Raw genomic sequence first — 21,507 nt, 5'->3', positions numbered from 1 at the left:
CTCAGTGGTTTAGCATGAATTGGCATATAGTAAAGTCTTGTTTTTAGTCTTCCTGCTTCTTACATTAGTATCAATTTTCACCTGCAGGCTGTACCTTGTGAACTTCGTCCAATGAGTAACCGGATGTGTCCGCATGAAGGGTCTTTCACTATGCATGGCAATGGCAAATTGATGAACACCTACACGGTCTATGAGGTGTATGTCTACAAGACGCGAGGCCATCACATATTTGTATGGACATGATTGGAGAAAGTTTGCTTTTGACTACGGTCGAAGAAGGGCGACGAGCTGAGGATCGGAAACTCAAACGGGCGGATATATGTAGCGCTTACGAGTTGGAGACACTTCCAAATATATAATATGTAACTTTTTTGTACTCATATCCTTTGATTACTGCATTACGAGCGAGTTGTTCTAAACCATTCCCTCTGTTCTAGCTTGCTTGGGTTTAACATGATCAAAGCTGCGGATCCCCTGATGGAGCGAGGAGCGGATGTCACAAAGGGCACCCACACCGGCACCGGCACCGGCTTCCCACTCTCTCGCATCGGCACCGGTTCTGTACCAGCTCCGTTCTCGCATCTACCCAGCGAGGCCCCTACATCGGCATTGGTTCTGTCGAGGCCCCATATACTACACCTGCCCGGCGAGGCTCCTGCATCAGCACTCGGTTCCTCTAGCTGCACCGTTTACTGCACACCGCCCACGAGTCTCCTGCATCGGCACCGGTTCCTCTAGAGGCGCCGTTTATTGCACCGCCCGGCGGTCTCCTGCATCGGCACCGGCTCGTGTACCAGCCCTTGCTCCTGCACCTGCCCCGACCAGATCACCGAGGTCTCAGCTCATTGCTGTGGCCACTCGTGTGGTGACCAGGACGCATCTGAAGGCTATGTTCGTGAGTATATGACAGCATAACTGCTCTTATCTTGATGTCTTCTCTGCTCAAAGTCTCACATGGTTCAGTCTTTAGTGCATTGGTGCCATTGACTAATTTTTGGTGGTATCTCTTGCTTTGAATCAGAAATTGCCTAAAAGTATCTCCAAGGATCTCAATGCTGGCCGAAGGGGCAAGATTTCCCTCGTCATGGAGAGTGAAGGTCTCACCGTGGAGGGACGGTACTCCGTCAGTCCCACAGATGGCCGCTTGGCTGTTACTTCTAGGTGGAAAAAGTTCATTGGCGGTGCCAAACTTCGCATTGGATCAAAGTTGAAGGTCAAGGTCTTTCGATGCCACTGTGACATGCTGGTCATAAAGTTTGCGGTTGTCTAGTTCTGTTGTCCCATGAGCCCTTAGCAAATGCATTTGTAGTTATACTTATATAAGGTTATCTTATCTGAACTGCTAATTAATTGTATGGGTGGTAAAACTCTGGCAAGCTTTTGCTCTTAGCAAGTATGTATGTATGATCAGCTATTATGATAACTAATGTTTGTGTTCATCTTAATTTGCATTTCCGTTTTAGAAAAAAACTTAATTTCTATTTTGGCTGACCTGTTAGAGAACTATCGGATTGAATCCACAACATGATTCAAATAGATTCATTACACCGAGCCACATGTCTTGACCTTGCTATACACTAGTTCCATTAATCGGTGCAAGAAGGCTTACCGAGCTGCACTGAACCACGGCAGATTCGAATCCACCTTAGCTATCTAGCTAGAAATACAACCTTTGCGAAAAGAGGATTTGCGAGTACGGGAGGCTGACATTGGGGACCCATGAGCCGGCGAGCGTCGTCAACGTTTTAAAGGCGGCGGGAGATCGAAACAAAAAAATAAGCCAAAAATCGGTTGGTAAACAAAATCCAAGAAATGAAACATTTACCTTTACGAGAGGATGACATGCGGGACCCATGAGGCAGCGGCATCCTCAACTATTCCAAGGCGGCAGGGGATCAAAATAAAAAAGGAAATAGCCGAGAAATTAATTAGGGTAAAAAATAAATCTATCAAAGGAAACCTTTATTGTTCATAGAGGATGACATGTGGGACCGACACACGGTACTGCGTCGTCATCGTTTCAAAGGGGGCAGGGGATCAAAAGAAAAAGGCAAATAGCCAGAAATTAGGGGTAAAAAATAAATCCAACAAAGGAAACTTTTATTGTTCATAGAGGATGACATGTGGGGCCCATGAGCCAGCAGGTTCCTCAATGTTTCAAACTCGGCATGAGATTGAAAGAAAAAGGCAAGTGACCAAATATCAGGAGCAAAAAATAATCCAAGAAAAGAAATTTTATTGTACATAGAGGATGACATGCGGGTCCCATTTCGCAGCAGCGGTCTCAACGTTTCCAAGGCGGCATAGGACCAAAAGAAAAATGAAGTAGCCAGAAATCAGGGGTGAAAAAAATCCAAGAAAAGAAAGATTTCAATTGGGCTGCATTTGGACATCTGGGCCTTCGAACTATCCGCTTGGGCCTTTTGACTCGTACAATTTCAGCCCACTCCAAAACAGGGAAAGTTCGGATTTATCTAAAAAAATAGGAAAGTCCTATGCTTCGCAAAAACACAAAACAAGGAGATTCAACATATAAGTTTGTTTATGTAAAAATAAATATTTAATTTATCCGTTTGCAATAGCTCGGGAGCGAAATACAATGTTTATTGTACGCAAAATAATCAAGATATCACATGTTTCTTGTACGGGAGGCTGACATCGGGGACCCATGAGCCGGCGAGCGTCGTCAACGTTTTAAAGGCGGCGGGGGTGAAAAAAAAAACCAAAAATCGGTTGGTAAAAAAATCGAAGAAAATAAAACATTTATCGTTACGAGAGGATGGCATGCGGGACCCATGAGGCGGCATCCTCAACGTTTATTGTTTATAGAGGCTGACATGTGGGACCCGTGAGCCAGCAGCCTCTCGACAACGTTTTAAAGGCGGCGGGAGATCGAAAGGAAAAATAAGACAAAAATCAGTTGGTAAACGAAATCCAAGTAAAGAAATATTTACCGTTCTGAGAGGATGACATGCGGGACCCATGAGGCAGCAGCATCCTCAACGATTCCAAGGCGGCAGGGGATAATTCGCAAAAAAAAATTCGCAAAAAAAGGTGGCAGGGGATCAAAAGAAAAAAAAGGAAATAGCCAGAAATTAATTAGGGGTCAAAAATAAATCCACCAAAGGAAACTTTTATTGTTCATAGAGGATGACATGTGGGACCGACCTGCCAACAGCGTCCTCATCGTTTCAAAGGGGCAGGGGATCAAAAGAAAAAGGCAAATAGCCAGAAATTAGGGGTCAAAAAATAACTCCAATAAAGGAAACTTTTATTGTTCGTAGAGGATGACATGCGGGACCCATGAGCTAGCAGCTTAGTCAACGTTTCAAAGGCGGCATGAGATCGAAAGAAAAAGGCACGTGACAAAATATCAGGAGCCAAAGATAATCCAAGAAAAGAAACTTTATTGTACATAGAGAATGACATGCGGGTCCCATTTTGCAGCAGCGGTCCCAATGTTTCAAATGCGGCTTGAGATCAAAAGAAAAAAGAAAGTAGCCAGAAATTAAGGGGTAAAAAAACTCCAAGAAAGGAAAGTTTTATCGTTCATACGAGTCGACATGTGGGACCTATGAGCCGAGCATAGTCCTCAACGTTTCAAAGGCGGCAGGGGATCAAAAGAAAAAGGAAATAGCCAAAAATCAGAGGGTGAAAAAAAACCAAGAAAATGAACTTTTATAGTACATAGAGGATGACATGCGGGTCCCATGAGCCTCCAGGTTCCTAAACGTTTCAAACGTGGCATGAGATTGAAAGAAAAAGGCAAGTGACCAAATATCAGGAGCCAAAAATAATTCAAGAAAAGAAAGTTTTATAGTACATAGAGGATGACATGCGGGTCCCATTTAGCGAGCGAGCGGTCTCACCGTTTGAGAGGCGGTAGGGGATCGAAAGAAAAAGGTAAGTGACCAAATATGAGGTGCCAAAAAAATCCAAGAAAAGAAAGTTTTATAGTACATAGAGGATGACATGCGGGTCCCATTTAGCAGCAGCGGTATCACCGTTTGAGAGGCGGCAGGGGATCGAAAGAAAAAGGTAAGCGACCAAATATGAGGTGCCAAAAAAATCCAAGAAAAGAAAGTTTTATAGTACATAGAGGATGACATGCGTGTCCCATTTAGCAGCTGCGGTATCACCGTTTGAGAGGCGGCAGGGGATCGAAAGAAAAAGGTAAGTGACCAAATATGAGGTGCCAAAAAATCCAAGAAAATAAAGTTTTATAGTACATAGAGGATGACATGCGGGTCCCATTTAGCGACGAGCGGTATCACCGTTTGAGAGGCGGCGGGGATCGAAAGAAAAAGGCAAGTGACCAAATTTGAGGTGCCAAAAAAACTCCAAGAAAAGAAAGTTTTATAGTACATAGAGGATGACATGCGGGTCCCAATTAGCAGCACGGTCTCAACGTTTCCAAGGCGGCAAGGGATCAAAAGAAAAAGGAAGTAGCCAGAAATCAGGGGGTCAAAAAAATCCAAGAATAGAAAGAATTTTGGTTCATAGAGGATGACATGCGGGACCCATGATCCTGCATCGTAAACGGCTCGATCGGAGAGCGTTGAACGAGATGGCGCGATCAAGAAAAAAAACAATGCCAGAGAGGCTGCCATCTGGGCCCTACATCCCTCGGCGGTGCGGATTTGTGTTGACTCGGCCGGCGAACCCGAGAGTCGAGATGCACCACGTCCCGGGCCACCATACGCAACGTTTTGGCCGGTTTCGTCGGGCTAGGTGGCCTCAAAAACGAGAAAAAATGTTTTGACATGCACAACGGACAGACCCAAAATCGTCGGCCATGGTACACCAGCAACCACGGCGCAACTTCAACTTCTTCGGCCATGGCAACTTTTCTTGTAGTGACTGAAAGAACAATGACAGTAAGTTGCGGCTGTTATCCATGTACTTAGCGGCTTCTGCTGGTTTGCGTTTTGCAAGCTTGAAGTGGTTAAGCATAGGATCATCTTCCTCCTCCATATGAGGAATGTGTGCGAATTCGGAACCAATAAGCTCCTTCATCTTATGTTCCCGAATATCAGTGATGGCTCTCATTATGGCTATGTGGTAGGCTGTTTGGATAGTTCTGGCCTCACCTGCTGGCATCACTATACTCATTCCTAGGGATTCTGAAAGTCTTAGTCCTACCCTACACTTCGCCAATACTGTACCGTCGTAGTACATGTATTTCATTACTTGAATCTGGGGATCACACCCAAATTCAAGTAACATGGCACGAAGAATGTCCGCGAGTCCTCCATCATAGTCACTCAATGTTGACTCCATCACTTTCACATTACGTCCCGAACATGAACTTGCCATAGTTGGATGTAGAATAGAAAGAATATAATATTAGTAATGATGCATCATAATAGAGATAATAAAGAATTATCGCACTAAAAGATATGTTTGTTTTATTCTCAAGTGAATATACACTATATTTTTAGAGAATTCTTTACTAATCCTATTTGACTCCTAACGTTCTGTCCCATTTACTAGGTTCCAACCTAAGGTCGAAGCTTTGGCTCTGATACCAACTGTGGTGACCCTGCATACCACTGCATGTTGTAGTATGCCAGTCGTTGATATAACATTCACGAAGTACCAATCCGCAAATATTACATCCCTCAGAGTAGTACAACAGAACATAGCAGGCCCATAACTCATTCATTTATTATTACAAGCAACATGTACATATCATCTCCGAGCTCCTCTTGGGTCCTAAGAGGGATACTCCTTGGTTCGAGGCAAACCCAACTTAGCTTACAATATAAGAGTCTTACTAGGTTATACATTTATTCTCCTCAAGCAGTTAAGTACTAAGAGTTCGTACTGCTCGGATACTACTACTACTTGGTAGGTCTAAACGTGCTCTCCTCCGGAACCCTCCCCGGTTCCGTAGACTATGAGGTAGTCTACACCTTCAACACCTCCAGAGAGGTCTGGTTCTTCATAGCCGATGATTTTGGCTCCTTCAGGGTCGTCGTTGTCCTCTTCCAGACGATTCAGACAATCTAAGCAGAGGATTTAAGAGTGGTATGAGTACGAGCGTACTCAACAAGTTCATTGTAGAAAAGAGGTGTTTAATGCACTAGCTACGATATCAGACCAGAAAGTCCAATACCAATGCAGGTTTTGATAAACATTTCTTCAAGAGGTTGCTTTTATTCCAAAGAACTATGTCCGTCAGACTTCACCGGTTTACTAGAACTTCATGGAGTTCCTTTCCAGCAGCGTTCGCAGTTCCAAATCCCGGAACATGGAGTGACAGGTCACGATTCATTACACTCTGGAGAGGTGTGTTGCTTTACCCATAAGAGATCTTAACCTTGGTGCCAACCGGGCAGCTTTCCCGTCCACACTTCCTTCGGTGTGAGGCCCGGTATAAGGTCATAGCCAATCATATTCCTCCGCTACCTCGCACACCCACCCTTTGTTGCATACCACGACCACGGGTCCTCGCCGGTCCTCTTATACCAATTAAGGATGGACCCCGACCACGACAACGAGTTCCGGGCTCTTACCATAAACTCCTTCGCCGGTAGGCTGCAACCCATCATAGACCGCAATAAGCGTGGGGAACGTTTGGCTTCCCCGGCCTACCGCTTGCTCCTCGGGCGACAAGTGTCTACGGACAATGCCGTGGGGAACTTTTGGCTTCCCCAGCCTACCGCTTGCCCCCGACAGATTACAAGTGTCTACGGTAAAGCGCGTCCGTTGATGTACAAGAGGTGGAAATACGATTGACTATTCCGTCCCACTCCAGATATTATGGTTAACACGAGTATTACGGCACAAGAATCACTGGACGACATTTGTTGTTTAATCCTAGATGGATATAAACCCTTGCAATGGAACCTCCACCATATCAACACAATCCATGGTTCCATTGCCCACCACTTAGTCATATTCATAGTTATGAAAATAGTGGTTTTGCTTTTTATGCAATAGTGATAAACATAGTACTTTGCAAGTAATTTGGTAAAAATACTCAAATGACATGAGCAAGTGATGAACTTGCATGAACACTGCAAAGTGTTGCAGTTGGATGGTGTGGACTGACCCTTGTCCTCTGTTGCTGAAAATTAGCATCATTGTCCGATAAGGGCAATGGTTAAAGAAGCAATTATGCATGATTCAACTTTTAGGGTTGTTTCCCCCCTTCCGGTGTTTTTATCATTTCATGTGAGAGGTTAATACTAAGAATGATTTAGGGATACTCTGTTTAGGGTAAAATACTACCTTGAAATGTTGTCAAGGTGTTTTTAAAGTCCAAAAGCATTTAAGGACTTATTTTCATTATTGAAAATATAAGGTGTGATTTAAATGATTGTTTTAATCATCAAATTTGGACTTAATCTTGTTTGTCTTCAAAAATTCCATTTCATATTTTATTATGATAGAGAATTTTATCATGAGTAGTTTTCATATTTTTAATTGTTTTTTAGAGCTATTTATCATTTTCTATGTATTTTCAAAGTTTCAGGATTAAATGGAATTGTGAAATGTCTAATATGCCCCTGGGCCCACTTGTCAGGGTGGCCCAGCGGGTTAACCCTAACCCGAGCCGCACGTCCGGCTCGATCGGATGCACCCGTCCCCTTTTCCTTCTCTCTCGCGAACCCTAGCTCTCCTCTCTCTCTCGCGATGCCGTGGTCGCCTGCGTCGTCGCCGAATTACTCCGGCCGCCACCGACCATCCCCGCCGGCGAGATCGGCCGCAATCGAACGGCCGCACGACGGCGCAGCGATCGGTCCGCGCCGATCTGTGTTTCCTCGCCGCCACCGCTCGCCCCCATCGCCTCTGCGACGCGGCCATGGTGATTCGCGGCGATCTCGTCGCCGCCGACGTTCCTGGTGCTGTGGCGTGGCCGTGTGCCTCGCCGCGGCTGCGCTGGAGCTTCTGCGCTTCGGCGACCGCCTGGCTTGGCCATGGCTTGGCGCTGCCGTGGCCAGGCTGTGCCGCCACGGTGACGCCGTGGTGGCTGCTCCAGGTTAGTGCGCCTCTGTCTTCTTCCTTCATTCCTTCTCCTATGTGCCTAGCTTTAGCTACTGGCCTGCCTCTCCTCGTGGAGATGCTGGCCATGCCGATGTGCTCTGTTGTGCTGTGCTATGGCTTGGCTTGTTCTTTGCGCTATTGTTGCTGTGCTTGCCATGGATGCGCGTATGCTGTTGTGCTGTACTGCTGCTCTGCGTATGCTGCTGTTGTGCTGCTGCCATGGTTCCTAGCTACTGTGCTGCGATGTTCTTCTCTATCAATTGCTGTTGTAAATCATGAGCCCTTGCTCATGAGCATACTGTGATGCTAGGCTCTATTTAATTGTTACTGCTGCTGCTATCTTGCTCCTGTCTCTCCTTTGTGTGCAATTCCTTGCCTCTGGCCTGATGATGTGTGTCATCCTTGCAATTTGCAAGAGCCAGTGCTTCAGCTGTGCTATCTCTGTGCTATAATTCATGGTCATGCTCAATTGAGCATTGTTATTGGCTAAGCAGCATCATCCAGTGATGTGTGTTGTGTGCTATCCCTGTGTACTTGATCCAGTGGTACCTCATGCCTTTTATGTGCTTCTGGATACAATTGTAATGCTTTATTCACTTATCTGTGATGCAATTATTCAGTTATATGGTTGGTTTAATTATCTGGTCCATGTATTGATAATAGAAGTGGTTCTAGCATGTTGTAGCATGCTCTAGCAAGCTTCTGATGATCATATGATCATCAGTTGCTTGTAAAAGCTGCTCCTTGGTATCTGTGCCTCCCTGCTGCTCACTCTGTGATGTGTGTGTGTCACACAGGCTTGTCCTGGTGTGTGATGGTGCTTGCTCAAGCATCAGTTGATGCTTGCAATGATCCATTGGATCATCTGCAAGGTTCTGGTGCATCAATTGCTTGTGTAATTCATTTATCTGTGTTGACTTGCTTTGTTGAATGGATAAATGATGTGAAGCTGCTTGCGGTTGTGATCATCCTATTAACTATGGCGGGGCTAGATGGATGCCAACACTTGGTTGTGTACCCTAGCCCTCCATTTGAACCCATCTGGGTGATGATAACTGTGCAAGGCTTGGTGATTTGGGTTGTTTCAGTGGTAGAGGTGACCTTGACAGCAATTCATTGCTGTTAGGTAGCTCCCACCCTTGTTGACTTGCTGTGGCTTTGTGAATGCATCACTGGACAATTCCTTGTTGGATTTCCAGTGATCTTTGTTGTTGACAAACAAGAATAGGCACAAGTTGCCTATCTGTCTGATGGTGTAACTAGCTGTAGGTGCTAGGTGAGTTGGGCTAGGCTAGCTGTGAATCAATCCCTTGCTGGATTTCCTTAGTTGTGCCACTAATTTGACATAACTAGTGTTCCCTTGGATGATCCCTTATTGGCCTTTCCCATATTTTCTTACACCAAATGGTTAGTAGCCAAGTGATGATAAAAATAGGGTATTCTACCCTTTTTTTCTTCTGTGACATATGCACATGCTTATTTATGAGCAAAACCGTGGCTTGCTCATGTTCATCTATGTATACCTCACTCCAGCTCCTAGAAAATGGTGTTGGTATAGAGGTTTTGCTTCTGTGATGTGCTTGTGCCTGCCCTGCTCCTCCTTGCAAGCTTGTGCTACTTGGTTTATCTCTGTGGCTGTTGGGATAGGTTGAACAACAGTGGTTGTTCTTCCTGTTCTTGTGTTCTTGTGTTCTTACCCAGAAGCTCCTTGTCGATGCAAATGACTAGGGTTTGCTGTGAAAAGCTTTTATGTGCCCTGCCCTTGCTTCCCTGGTCGACAGCAATGCCTGGCACTTGTTGGTGACTCTCCCTGGCTTGTGTGTGCTGTGTGACATGCACACAGGCTTGTGAGCTGCCTATGTGTGTGTTGGTTGGTACTTGGTCCAGTGGATGGATCAGCTCGGCTGATCATGGTCATATCCCCTCAATTCTGCCACTTGGCATAACCTTTGTTTTGTTCTTTGTTTGTGTGCAGGGAACATTGAGATGATCAAGATGAAGTGCAAGATCATCTTGATCAAGGATTTCATGAAGATCAACATGTAGTTTAGGACATTTCATTAACTTGTAATTTTCTTTTTTCTTTTTCCTTTTATTTTGTCAATTCTTGTAATGTGTTGTAAATTCATATTTCAATTCTGGATATTGTGATTGACATTGTATTTTGTGTGAATATCAATAAAGCTCCAATTTTCTCTAATGAGCTTTACTTAATAGTTGAATTATTTATATTCTTTATTCTTTATAATTTGTTTAAAGAATTACCTCAATTTTGAATTATGAGATATTTATATGATGTTTGAATTTGAAATTCAAACACAAGTTTGTTTGAATTCAATCATGCAACTTAAGTTGTAATGCACAAACTCTCCTCTCTTCTCAAAACCCTAAATTAGTTAGGTGAGATGCAAGTTTGTCGCACTCTCGAAACCCTAACCCTGTAAGGTGTCGAGAGAGAAACTTGTCCCCCTTCGATGCAGTTTTGTTTTAAAAGCGCGAAATTTCCCCAGAATTTACGATGCAATGCACATCCCTTTCTAAAATCTACCCCTCGATCGTCTCTAAACCTGGGACATTACACGAACCGCCCCGGCGCTGTCCACTTCCCTCCGCCGCCGTCTCCTCCACTTGCAGTCTCGGAAACGCAGGTCGACACCGACCCCGCGGCCCGGGAAGAGCGGTGGCGTGCACACCGTCAGCAGCGGCGGGAGGCAATGGAGCAGCAGGCCTGCCAGCAGCGGGAGGCGGCGCAGGCGGCGGATCTAGCGGCGTTCTGCGCCCATGGCCCCGCTGCTGGCGAGGCCGCGACGGTAGCAGCGTGGCACGAGCAGCAGTGCGACACCGTTGCGGCGTTCGACCCCTCGACGGGACAAGAGGCGCGACGGTGCCGGTATCGGGAGGAGATGGAGCAGCGGTGGGCTGACGAGCGCCGGCGCCAGCGCGATGAGCGGGAGGCACTGTACCGAGAGCGGCGGGAGTCGATCGAGCGCCGGCAGCGGGAGTTGATCGAGCGCCAGCGGCAGCTGGCGGCGGAGGAGCATCAGCAGCGGGAGGCGGAGCTGGCGGCGATCTGGGGGAGGCGGGCGGACCAGTTGGCGGCGGAGGCCGACGTGTTGGTGGCGGCGATGATGGAGGCGCCAACAGATGTGGAGGACGATGCGCCAATGGAGGAGGAGGAGGCCGAGGCCGAGGCGGAGGAGACCGAGGTGGAGGACGACGACGACGAGTTCGAGTGGTCCGACGACGACGGGCCGCACCCGGACGAGACGGCCGATCAGCAACGCGCGCTCGTCGAGTCCTTCGAGTCGGAGAAGAAGCGCCAGGACGACGCCCGTGCCCGCGAAGAGGCGCAGATTCGTCGCGCCGTCGAGCTCTCCCTCCGGGCGGCGCGAGCGAGGGAGGGCGGAGGAGGACGCGCGGCGGGAGCGGAGCCGTCGGGCCACCGCCGAACGCAAGGAGAGGAGGCGCGCGCAGGAGGAGCTGCGGCGTAGGGGAGGCGACGACGGGGCGGGGCCGTCGAACGCACCACCGGGCGGTCAGTAGGCTAGGTTTAGATGAAAGCTAGCCGTTTTTCATTCAAACTTTGTAATATATAATCAAAATTGAATGAAAATCTTTATTTTCGTGCACCAATATTCATTTGGGGGATGTGTTTGGGGGACGCGGCTAGGGAACGACGGCCCCCAAACGCAACACGAACAAAACACGTCGCCCAAACGCTCGATCCGGCGTGGTTTGGGGACGCATTAGGGGGACGCGGTTGGAGATGCTCTTAGTACGCGTTATGATTTTGACAGGACAACGCCTGATACCGACAACACATGCGCATCGGTTCGGCAGGACACCTTTGTGTGACATATTACAATTCGTCTCAGTACCGATCTTGTCTGAACGAGGTGTGGAGGAGTCGAATTGCAAGGCCAGGTTCTGTCAGGTTAATCAGATTGGATAACAGGGTCGAAAAGTTCAGTTGCAGTTGGTGCAAATCTCCGTGCACAAAGATGATCCGCGGCCGTCCAGAGTACAGAGTACATACTAGAAATGCACACGAATGTGCGGAAATGCTGAACGGAACCCGGGTACGCGCGAGGATGAAAACTCAGCCAATCAGAAAGCATCACGTGGTTGTATATGTCATGTATCTGCAATGTATCTGACATTGTCCAGAAAGTATTCACGTGTATTCAGTGACCGCATTAAATCCTCTGTCTTCTTTCCTCCTTCCTTCCCCACGATTACTCCTCGATTGACACACCGCCGCACGCCGCATCCCCTCTTGGCCTCTTCCTCCTCGTATCCTCCCTCAAGCAGGTCGGCCCCCACGCGGCCTCGCTCCTCCTGCAGCAGATGCTCGCCGCCGCCCACCTCCCACCATCACCCGCCCCCGAGCCCTCGAGCTCCACCGCGCGGTGATGCCGCAGCGGCAGTGCGGCGCTGCAGGCTAGGTCGGGAATCGGAGGAGGGATTGTTGGCCGAGCTAGCTCTGGTGGCGGAGGCCGGCGGCGGGGAGCAGCGGCCGTCAAGGTGGTGTTCGGCTGGGAGCAGCGGCCGTCCACGGTGAGTCGCCGCGTCCAGATACTCACCGGCACGCACGCCCTCGAGCTGCAGCGTGCCTCCTGGCCGGCGTTGATGACCACCGCGGCGGCTGTTCGTCGGTGCGGGCTAGATCGGGCGTCGGGTGGCAGAGGACTCCGGCGGGGCGCAGTGGCCGAGTCGAGGCGGCGCTTGGCCGCGGTGGGGGCGGCGCCGGCTCCGTCTTCATCAGCTGAGAGGCCCCCGCCACAGCGGCAGTGCCGGCCCGTGCCGAAGCCGGCTTTCAATCTGCTGTTCGATTTCTTCCCACTTTGTCTCAGTAGTACTTTGTATTTTTTTTTTTCCTGTGCATGATTTGGACAGATTCAGTTGACATGGCGAAGTTTCTTTTCGTTTCAAAGATTCAACCTGGCTTGCATGTTCGATTTGTATGCATTTTCTTTGATCTCAGTCCGATCTGGTAAAGGGATCCTATTATTTTCTTCCAATCCAAATGCTTCTGGTAAATTGATTCTATTATTTTGATTTCATTCCGATCTGGTACAGACAGGTGTTGAATGGTGTTATTTCTTTTACCATCAAAATGGTTCGGCGATGAATTGTATATGTATTTTTATGTTGTTCATATACTTTCCATATCTCATCGACGACTGAGCAATCATGTATTTTAGTTCATTCATCTGATTGACCAGTTTTGAAAAAAGAACTAAATGCACGATTCCATTTTTTGGTTGTTCCCAGATTAATAATTTAGATTCCCAATTAGTTGAATTCTATCTTTTTTTTTACTTTTGTTGAATTGTTCTTTCTGAAAATTTGATGTTAATTAAGATAACCCTTTTCACTTTACGTGTGTAACTGTGTTTGCTAATTATTGCTTACACCATGTTTTTCACTCTAAGTTCTGTCGAATGCTCGAATGCTTCCCATCTCGAAAAATAATGTCATTTCACAATCTCTCGTTTACATGTGTAAAGTGCTAATTGTGCTGCTCTTGGTAGTAAGAGGGAACCATTAGTAAAAAATACTTGATTTGAATTAGTACAACATCACATTTTTTACAAGCTGCACCATTAGTACAAAATGTTCATTTTTATTAGTCCAAACTACTCATTTTTTTACTTTTTGCACCATTTATATATATAAAAGGTATGTTTAAGATTTTGTGTTCCAAACTAATCATTTTAATGGTGTCTCGTCGAGAGCTGGTGGCCAGGGGAGAGGATACCAGGTTGGCGCCTGCCGATGGCAATTAAGTGACCTCGTACAGCATACGGCAATCTACCATGCACCGTGCCAATAAATGTCGTTAAATGCTCGTTCAGTATCGTACGAGGCTGCTCTGGTATACACATGCGTATGCAAGATGCAGAAATGAAAGTCAATCGCGTATTCAACACACGCTATATTAGGTACTAATCTCGCGGCACCAACAGACGCCGCCGATTTCGACCTCGCGCGTTGCCAGGTCCCAATCCGCCGGGTCGTGTCTCTTTTCTGGGTTAGAAACCAAAGCTCAGGTACACTCTAGTAGTGGTTACGATGAAAAGCTAGAGATGAGTAACCATCAGTTGGTGAAACTATTCCCTCCTGAATACTGTATACTGTTTCTTTCTGTTGAGTGAGCAGTTGCGACACGCAAGAACAAGCGAAAGGCACGAGAAGTGTCCAGAGCAAGTCACGGCGAGCAGAGCAGATCGGAGCGGGCGATCAGATGATTGGCGGCGGCGGCGTCTCCCAGACGTCGAACACGTTCTCCTCGTTGTGGAGGGCGAAGAGGCGGTCTCCCCCGATGGAGAAGTCGCAGATGGCGCCGCCGTAGCTGCGCCTGAGCGTGGACGTGAGCACGTGGTCGGGCCCGCTGAAGACGGAGACGCTGTCGTTCATGGAGGAGAAGAGCTGGCCTCCGTGCGTGGCGAGCTTCGGGTAGCAGCTCTCCTCGCCGGTGGCCTTGCGGTTCATGAGCTTGCTCCGGGAGCTCCATCGCACGCCGCCGCTGCCGGGCGCGCTGCGCAGGTCGAGGAAGCCGAGGTCGTCGTACTGGTTGATGACGCAGACGGAGCGCTCGTCGTCCATGGCGATGGCGTGGAGCACGCGCTTGTCCTCGAGCGACGCGGCCGTGCCGGCGTCGGACCAGGCCCACGCCACGCCCTTGGCCCGGAAGTCCAGCAGCCCGATGGAGCAGGTGTCCGTCTTGGGGAACAGCGTGGCCACCATGAGCGCGCCGGTGGCGTCCAGCCACTGCAGCCGGTCGGCGTCGCCCAGCGCGACCCCCGGCGGCTCGTAGAAGAAGTCCGCCTGCTCGCCCGTGGCGGCGTCCCACACGCCCACCCCGTACTCGTTGAGGCGGCCCTTGCAGCTCGCGAAGATCCTGGGGGCGCCGTGCGCGTCGAAGGCCAGCGCGCCGGCGGTGAAGGACTTGGGCTCGCTGCCGTGGGCGACGCGGAAGCGGTGGCGGAGGTCCCCGGACACCGCGGAGAAGGCGGCCATCCCGCCGTCGCACTTGCCGAGCCGCTCGCGGGCCGCGATGAGGAGCGTGGCCGCGTCGAGGTAGGCCACGTCGTTGACCTGCGAGTGGTCGAGGGACACGGGGCGGCGCTCGTCGAGCATCCAGTTGTAGACGTGCACGGCGCCGCCGTGCGCGACGCAGCAGCCGCCGTCGGGGGCGGCGCGGATGGCCGTGCCGTCGCCCGGGGCGCGGCCGGGCACGGAGGAGGCGAGGCGGAGGCGGTCGCCGTCGAAGGCGCCCCAGCGCGCGGCGCGGACGTGGTCGAGCAGGCCGTAGTAGAGCGCCTCCCGGTAGAGCAGCTTCTCCGGGAGGTGCGGCGGGACGTGCAGGCTGCCCGTGCGGAGCAGGTCCAGCAGCACCGCGAAGCAGGCCGGGTTGCGGTCGATGAAGTACTCCGTGGCCGCCGCCGGCGCTTCCGGGGTCGATTCGGGCGCGTTCCAGGAGGAGTCGAGCAGCGCGCCGAGCATGGAGTCGCGGCCGGCGTTGGCGAGCGTGGTGGTGGTGGTCTCGAACGCCTGCCCGCCCACGTTGAACCGCACGCGCCCGCCTGCTCCCGGCCTGGCCGCCATCGGAACACGATTTGATGATCACCGCGCCATTCTCCGATGGAGCAACCTCGGATCGATCGGTGGGGGAGACAGGACAGGGATCGGAGATCGGCTGCTGGCTCTGAATCGGGTGGGGGATCGTGTCAGAATGGGATAGTTATTATGGAGTTCGCAGCCTTGATTCGCTGCTGCTGGCGTTGATATCGCTGTTGTGATGTTGTCGTCGCAACGTGGTTTTGCTTTGGCGTGACGACGGCGCCGTCGGAACGGACGGGAGGCAAGTCGCGGTCTCGCTGAACTTGCGGACTGCGGACCCAAATTTCTGTACGGAGAAAATTGCATCTTTCAACGTTCCATAACTTGTACAGTGAGAATCTAGTGCGACCGTGCACTCACTTGCTGCGCCGAACTTGTACGGCCTCCGCTCCAACTTACCCCTTGTAGCTTTCGTCAGTTTCTACATTTGCTGCATGCAATCAATAAACACCATCCTATGGAGTAGAAACGTAATCAATTTTACTTAATTAGTGTTAGTGGCCATACATATTGCAAAATATATTTTGATAGCGACCTTGCATATAAAAATTGAGGGAGTAGTTATATTTTGCTTGCCGGTGCCGATTTTTCTATGGTTGTTTTCCCAACAAAATCATGAATAGGGATGAATTGAGGGAAAGAGGAATTCCAAAAACCTTTAGAATGTAGTATTTGTAAAAAAAAAAAAGAGGAATATGTTAAACACTTGTTCTTTTAATGCATTGTATCTATGCTGCTTTAGGGTGATGTATATGAGCTTTTTATATATAACGATTACAAACTTTCTGAGCATAGCTTCTAAGTGGATGTGTAATACAAGATACTTGCAATTCTGTTGTTAAGAGTATTTGGAACAACATGAATTACCTTATGTTCAACAGAAAGTCCTGTCTGAAAATGAAATAGGTTTGGCAGCTGACACTGTCATATCTGAGAAATTGGAAGGTGTCATTCAATGATCAAGAGATATATCGCGTTGTGGCATTGTTGACCGTAAAGTTCAAACTTTCACTGGAAAGTTCGGACACATGTGCAAACCTTTCAGCTGGATCAGTACTCGGACGAACCACATGGATGTCGAGCAACAACTTCTTATCTCCAAGATTCATGTGGTGATGGACTGATCCCTATGGATGTTTGTGCTACTACTGAAATTATGGTAAGCCTCTATGACATAGCTTATGTTTATGTTCCTTTTGAACCATATTAAGACTTTGGCAAACTACATGCTCCCTTCATACCTATTTGTTAGGGTAATATGTGCTTGAAAAAATTAATGGTGTATTTTTCGTGGTATACATCTCATATTTTATTAACCAAATTAATTGTTAATTTTTAAAAGTAGGTATTATCCTAATGAATCTAAATGGTAGTATTTTTGTGATATTCTGTTGACCAAACTAATGGTCAAAGTTTTGAGATATTCCAAGCAAAGATGAGAAGTCACAAAAGTTTCTTTTTGATTTAGGAAGTCACCAAAGTTGAGAACTTGAGAGAGAAGCCAAATGAGAATTCGCCGCGCGTCATCGTAGGTTAGACGGGCGCACGTTTGGGCGTACAACAAGACCACCACGCACCACATGGTCGGCACTCACGAACCTGCGCACCAGTCGACGGTAGGCGCAACTGCCGAGACGTGGGCGAGTAGCACCGACTCGAGCTACCGCGCGAGCTCGTAGTAGGATACTGCATCTCCGGGAGACCGGGACCCACGCGGCCGTTCCTCCAACAATTCTGGTCTGGGACTGGGAGAAGTCCAATCATGGCGGTCGCACGGCCGGCGAGGAGAACTTCCTGCCGGGCAGTGCTGGGCGTCCCCCGAGGGATCAAATCCCCGATCCCCCGGGTCCGCACCCGTCCGATCTTTTTGAAGGAACGGTTAGGATCAACCGTTGACTGGTCAGCCACGTGCACCGTGTCTTCTTCACGGAAGAGGAAAAACCACCACGACTTAGCAAATCACATCCCATCTGCTGCTCGCCTTGCCTCGCCGCGGAGCGCAACGAAGCTCCGGTCGAGCGACTGCTGCCGTTTGCTTGCAGTTTCCGCCGCCATGGCAGCAGCCGGACGGGCACTAGCTTGGCCCATTTCAGGCTCGCAGCACCGCACGTCACTGAGAGCTCGCCGGCTTGCTGCACCGCCTGGCAGCAGCACCTCGCGCTCGGAGCAGCAACGCCGCCCGCCGCCGACGGCACTCTGGCGCTGCTGTCCGCCCGTCCTACTCCATGCAGCACCGCCGACAGCATGTCGCCTCCCGCCTGGCAGGACCGCCGCCCGCTTGCAGCAACATCCCCGACAGGTGGTAGCATCGCAGCTCGCTGGTTTGCAGCAACGCCGCCCTCCCCTTGTGTTGCTGTAGCTCCGTCTACTTGGCCTTGCAGCAGCACAGCCTCCCCTTGTGTTGCCGGCGGCCAAACCTCGCAACAACGCCGGCAGCGGCACCGGTGGCTAGCTTTCGCAGCAGCGCCACCCGCTCCCTGTACCACGGAGTCAACCCTCGCAGCATCCACGCCCGTCGCTTGTAGCAGTGCCGCCGGGCGATTGTAGCAGTGCCGCCGGGCGATTGTAGCAGCGCCGCCGGGCAATTGTAGCGGCGCCACCTGCGGCATGTAGCAGCGCCGCCGCGCTATTGTAGCAGCGCCGCCGGGCCGCCGAGCGATTGTAGCGCCGCCGGGCCACCGAGCGATTGTAGCACCACGGACGGGAGATTGTAGCAGCGCCGGCGGCTTCTTGTAGCAACGCCGTGCCGCTATTGTAGCGGCGCCACCTGCAGCATGTAGCAGCGCCGACGGCTTCTTGTAGCAACGCCGTGGCGCAATTGTAGCGGCGCCACCAGCATCATGTAGCAGCGCCGCCGACATCCGGTAGCAGCGCGCCGCCGGCAGCTTGTAGCGGGGGTGCTCACCGATGGCAGCATCCCCGCAAGGCTATACCAGGCATCGCCGGATCTCCTCTCGCAGCTAGCCCCCGCAGCGCCGCCGGACCCCGCTGCAGCCTCACCGTCTCTAGGACCCGGGCTCGCGGCGGCGGTGGTCTCTCCCCCATCCGCGAGCACCGGTGTCCTCCGCAACTTCGACGAGAGATATAGGAGGGGAGGAGAATTGTGCAGCGAGTATGACGACACGGCGACGTGCGGCTGGTGGAGGGAGGGCACGCGGTGGCGTGGTGGCTGCATGGAGGCGGTGCAGCGGCGGGCTTAGTCTCGAGCTTGCGGTGCTTGTGCCGAGCGGATCGGAGCCATGGTCGGGCGAAGCTCTAGCCATGGCCGGGAGTAGATAGAATGTGGGGGAAAAGCTGAGGAAAGGATAACGCTCGGGTGGGCCCCGCCCGTTCGCAGGACACGCGTCCGCGGATGGACCCGGACGATCGCAAGACGTGATCCCCCGGGGGAACAGCAGCGTTTCCCCTTCCTGCCTCATTCCCTCTTCTTCTTTTTTGCGCTTTCTGTTGGCCTCTGTTCCTGCTCCTGCGTTAAGGTAGGCTTGTCGGCGTCGTGGCACGAGATGCCACGGCGTCTCGGCGGCCTGCATCCTTGTGGATTGTCCTACATATTCCACAGGAACATGCCTTCTTAACCTGTGACCACGCAACATGGTTAAGTACTTGAGTTACAAATCAGATTGTTGCACGGTGATCCAGAGATTGTATATCGAATTGAGAGACGAGGGTATATCGGAACATAACGTCTTGTTGTTTCAAAAATGTTCTACTCCGTACAAGATTCTACGCATATTTGGATTGTTTCAGTTATTTTTTCGTTCAAATCACAGTGAAGCTTGCTTGGTAAGCAAAATTCTGCAACATGCTTCGCTAAAACAAACTTTGAGTAGTAACACTGCTAATGAGCCCAAAATTCAACTTTGTTTTAGAATAAAGATAGAGATAATGCAATTTATCAACTTCAAATAGAAATCTTCTTGTCACATTGACAATTCACACAGACAAAAAAAAGCCTGAGTTGGCAAGTGTGTACGATAGAGGGCCTCGTGCGCAGCTGCAGCAAGTACTCCATCCTTGCGGTTTTAGTGGAGGCCTATCTGATCTCAACCGGCTTGGTGGTGTTCGAACCATCCTCCCTTGAGCTCTGGTTGGTGTCGCTTGGCTTGGTGTCTAAAGTCTCCTCCTCTGAACTCTTGTTCGTTGTCAATTAGCTTGGTCTTTGAACCCTCCTCATAATCATTATACTTATCATCATCATTAAAATATTATCATCATTATTATACAGTACTTTTATCTATTATCTCTAACATACTATTAAATATCTATAAAAAAGGCTTGATTTGTTTGTAGTAGCAAATCCACACCACAAACCTTGTATCACGTTGAGCAAACCAAAATGATCGACGATAGCGAGTTTAGCTATGTCGATCTCTCTCTGATGGAGGCTCCCCTAGTTGTAGCGATAGTAATAGTAATTAAATTTTAATTTTTAATATAATGCACATTTTATAGAAAAATGAACATGAAAGTTTGTGCATAACAAAGGCACCTTGATGAGCCTAAAAAGTCAAGTTGTGTGTAATAAAAATTTAGAAAATCCATATTTTTTATGATAGTTATATTAGTGATTAGTGTTTTCAGCATCTAGTATATATAATACATGCATGGTTGGATTATTATTGAACCTAGTGTAACTTGAAAGCACAACTAACCACGAAAAAACTGACAGATAGTCAAGCAAACGGTCCAATTTATAATATAAAAGATTCTATAAATTTTCTTACATAATGGTGCACTAGAAATCTCTCATTAAGATATTTATTGGTAGATATCCGATAGATATATCTGACAAACTATTAAATATATTTAAACATTAATAAGGATGTGCATAATTTTTCTAATGTTTGTACAATACAAAATAGCATTATTTTGTTTGAAATACATTTGTTCAACACAATGTAAGCGTAATTATTAGTGTACATTGCAATAAAAACAATTATATAATTAATATCAGTAACATTTTATATTTGGTTAACTGTACTAACTGTGTAATGGCGAAGAATTATATCGCGGTGTGTGTTGTTTGGAAAAAAATAATAGATCAATATATACTCGAACCGAATGAGACCGGATTCCCAAGTTGCTCGATCCAACGCCGTGTAATCCAAATTGGGTGCAATTTGGCAAACCAGAAACCAAAAATTAAGGGCTTGCTTGGTAGACCGGCTCAACTCAGATATTCCCAACTATGCCGACTATTTCTTGTTCGGTAGGTGGGGTCGAGTGCCCTTAGCTGTGCCCACCTCATACAAAAACATGCCCTCAACCATGCTCAGTTGGAAAGCTCGAATTGAGCTTCGCATGGCAACCGAGTTGAGTCCGCCCGGAAAATGCTTAGCGTAGTCGGCTGGGGTCACTGCTCCATCCCATCAGAGTTCTCCTCCAACTTCCCCCCTGCCTCTCACGGCTTCGTCCCGAGTTCCATGTGCGACCATATCCCGAGCTCTGCACCAGCAGCCGAACTGGTGGAAGGCCACGCCGCCTCTCCCACCCTCGTCCTGCAACCGAACAGCTCGGACTTGCCGCACGGGAAGTAGGAGGAGCTCTACACTGGCAACCAAGGAGGATGAGCATCTCGGCCTCATCGCTCGCGAAGTAGAAGGAGCTCGGCCATCTAGCAGCGGATACTCGTCGGCGGAAGCTCCTCTCTCCTGCGGCAGCGACAAAGCCCGAGACGAATGTTCACAGGGACCCAGTTGCTTTTTAATTTTCTATACAAGGACCTGATTGCTTTTTTTGTTTTGTATTCAAGATCCAGTCGCTTTTTATTTTTGTATGGCATGGCTCAAATCATACATGACACTGATAGCTCCAAATTTCGATCCATTTTACTACGGATTTTCCATCATCTATCTATTGGTTTCATTGGGTTTTCATTGGACTATGTGT

General features: G+C 49.2%; 1 protein-coding gene across 1 annotated transcript; it reads right to left on the bottom strand.

Moving 5' to 3' along the window:
* Positions 1–14,046: 14,046 nt before the first annotated feature.
* On the bottom strand, positions 14,047–15,704 carry LOC124669697 (BTB/POZ domain-containing protein At2g24240-like). Its single transcript, XM_047206259.1, has one exon. It carries the CDS (start codon positions 15,601–15,603, stop codon positions 14,236–14,238), a length of 1,368 nt encoding a protein of 455 aa, XP_047062215.1. The 5' UTR covers positions 15,604–15,704; the 3' UTR covers positions 14,047–14,235.
* Positions 15,705–21,507: the final 5,803 nt, after the last annotated feature.

The sequence above is a fragment of the Lolium rigidum genome, chromosome 7, assembly GCF_022539505.1.
Source record: "Lolium rigidum isolate FL_2022 chromosome 7, APGP_CSIRO_Lrig_0.1, whole genome shotgun sequence".
Lineage (NCBI taxonomy): Eukaryota > Viridiplantae > Streptophyta > Magnoliopsida > Poales > Poaceae > Lolium > Lolium rigidum.
Note: the sequence above shows the minus strand (reverse complement) of the source record. Positions and strands in the feature narration are given on the sequence as shown.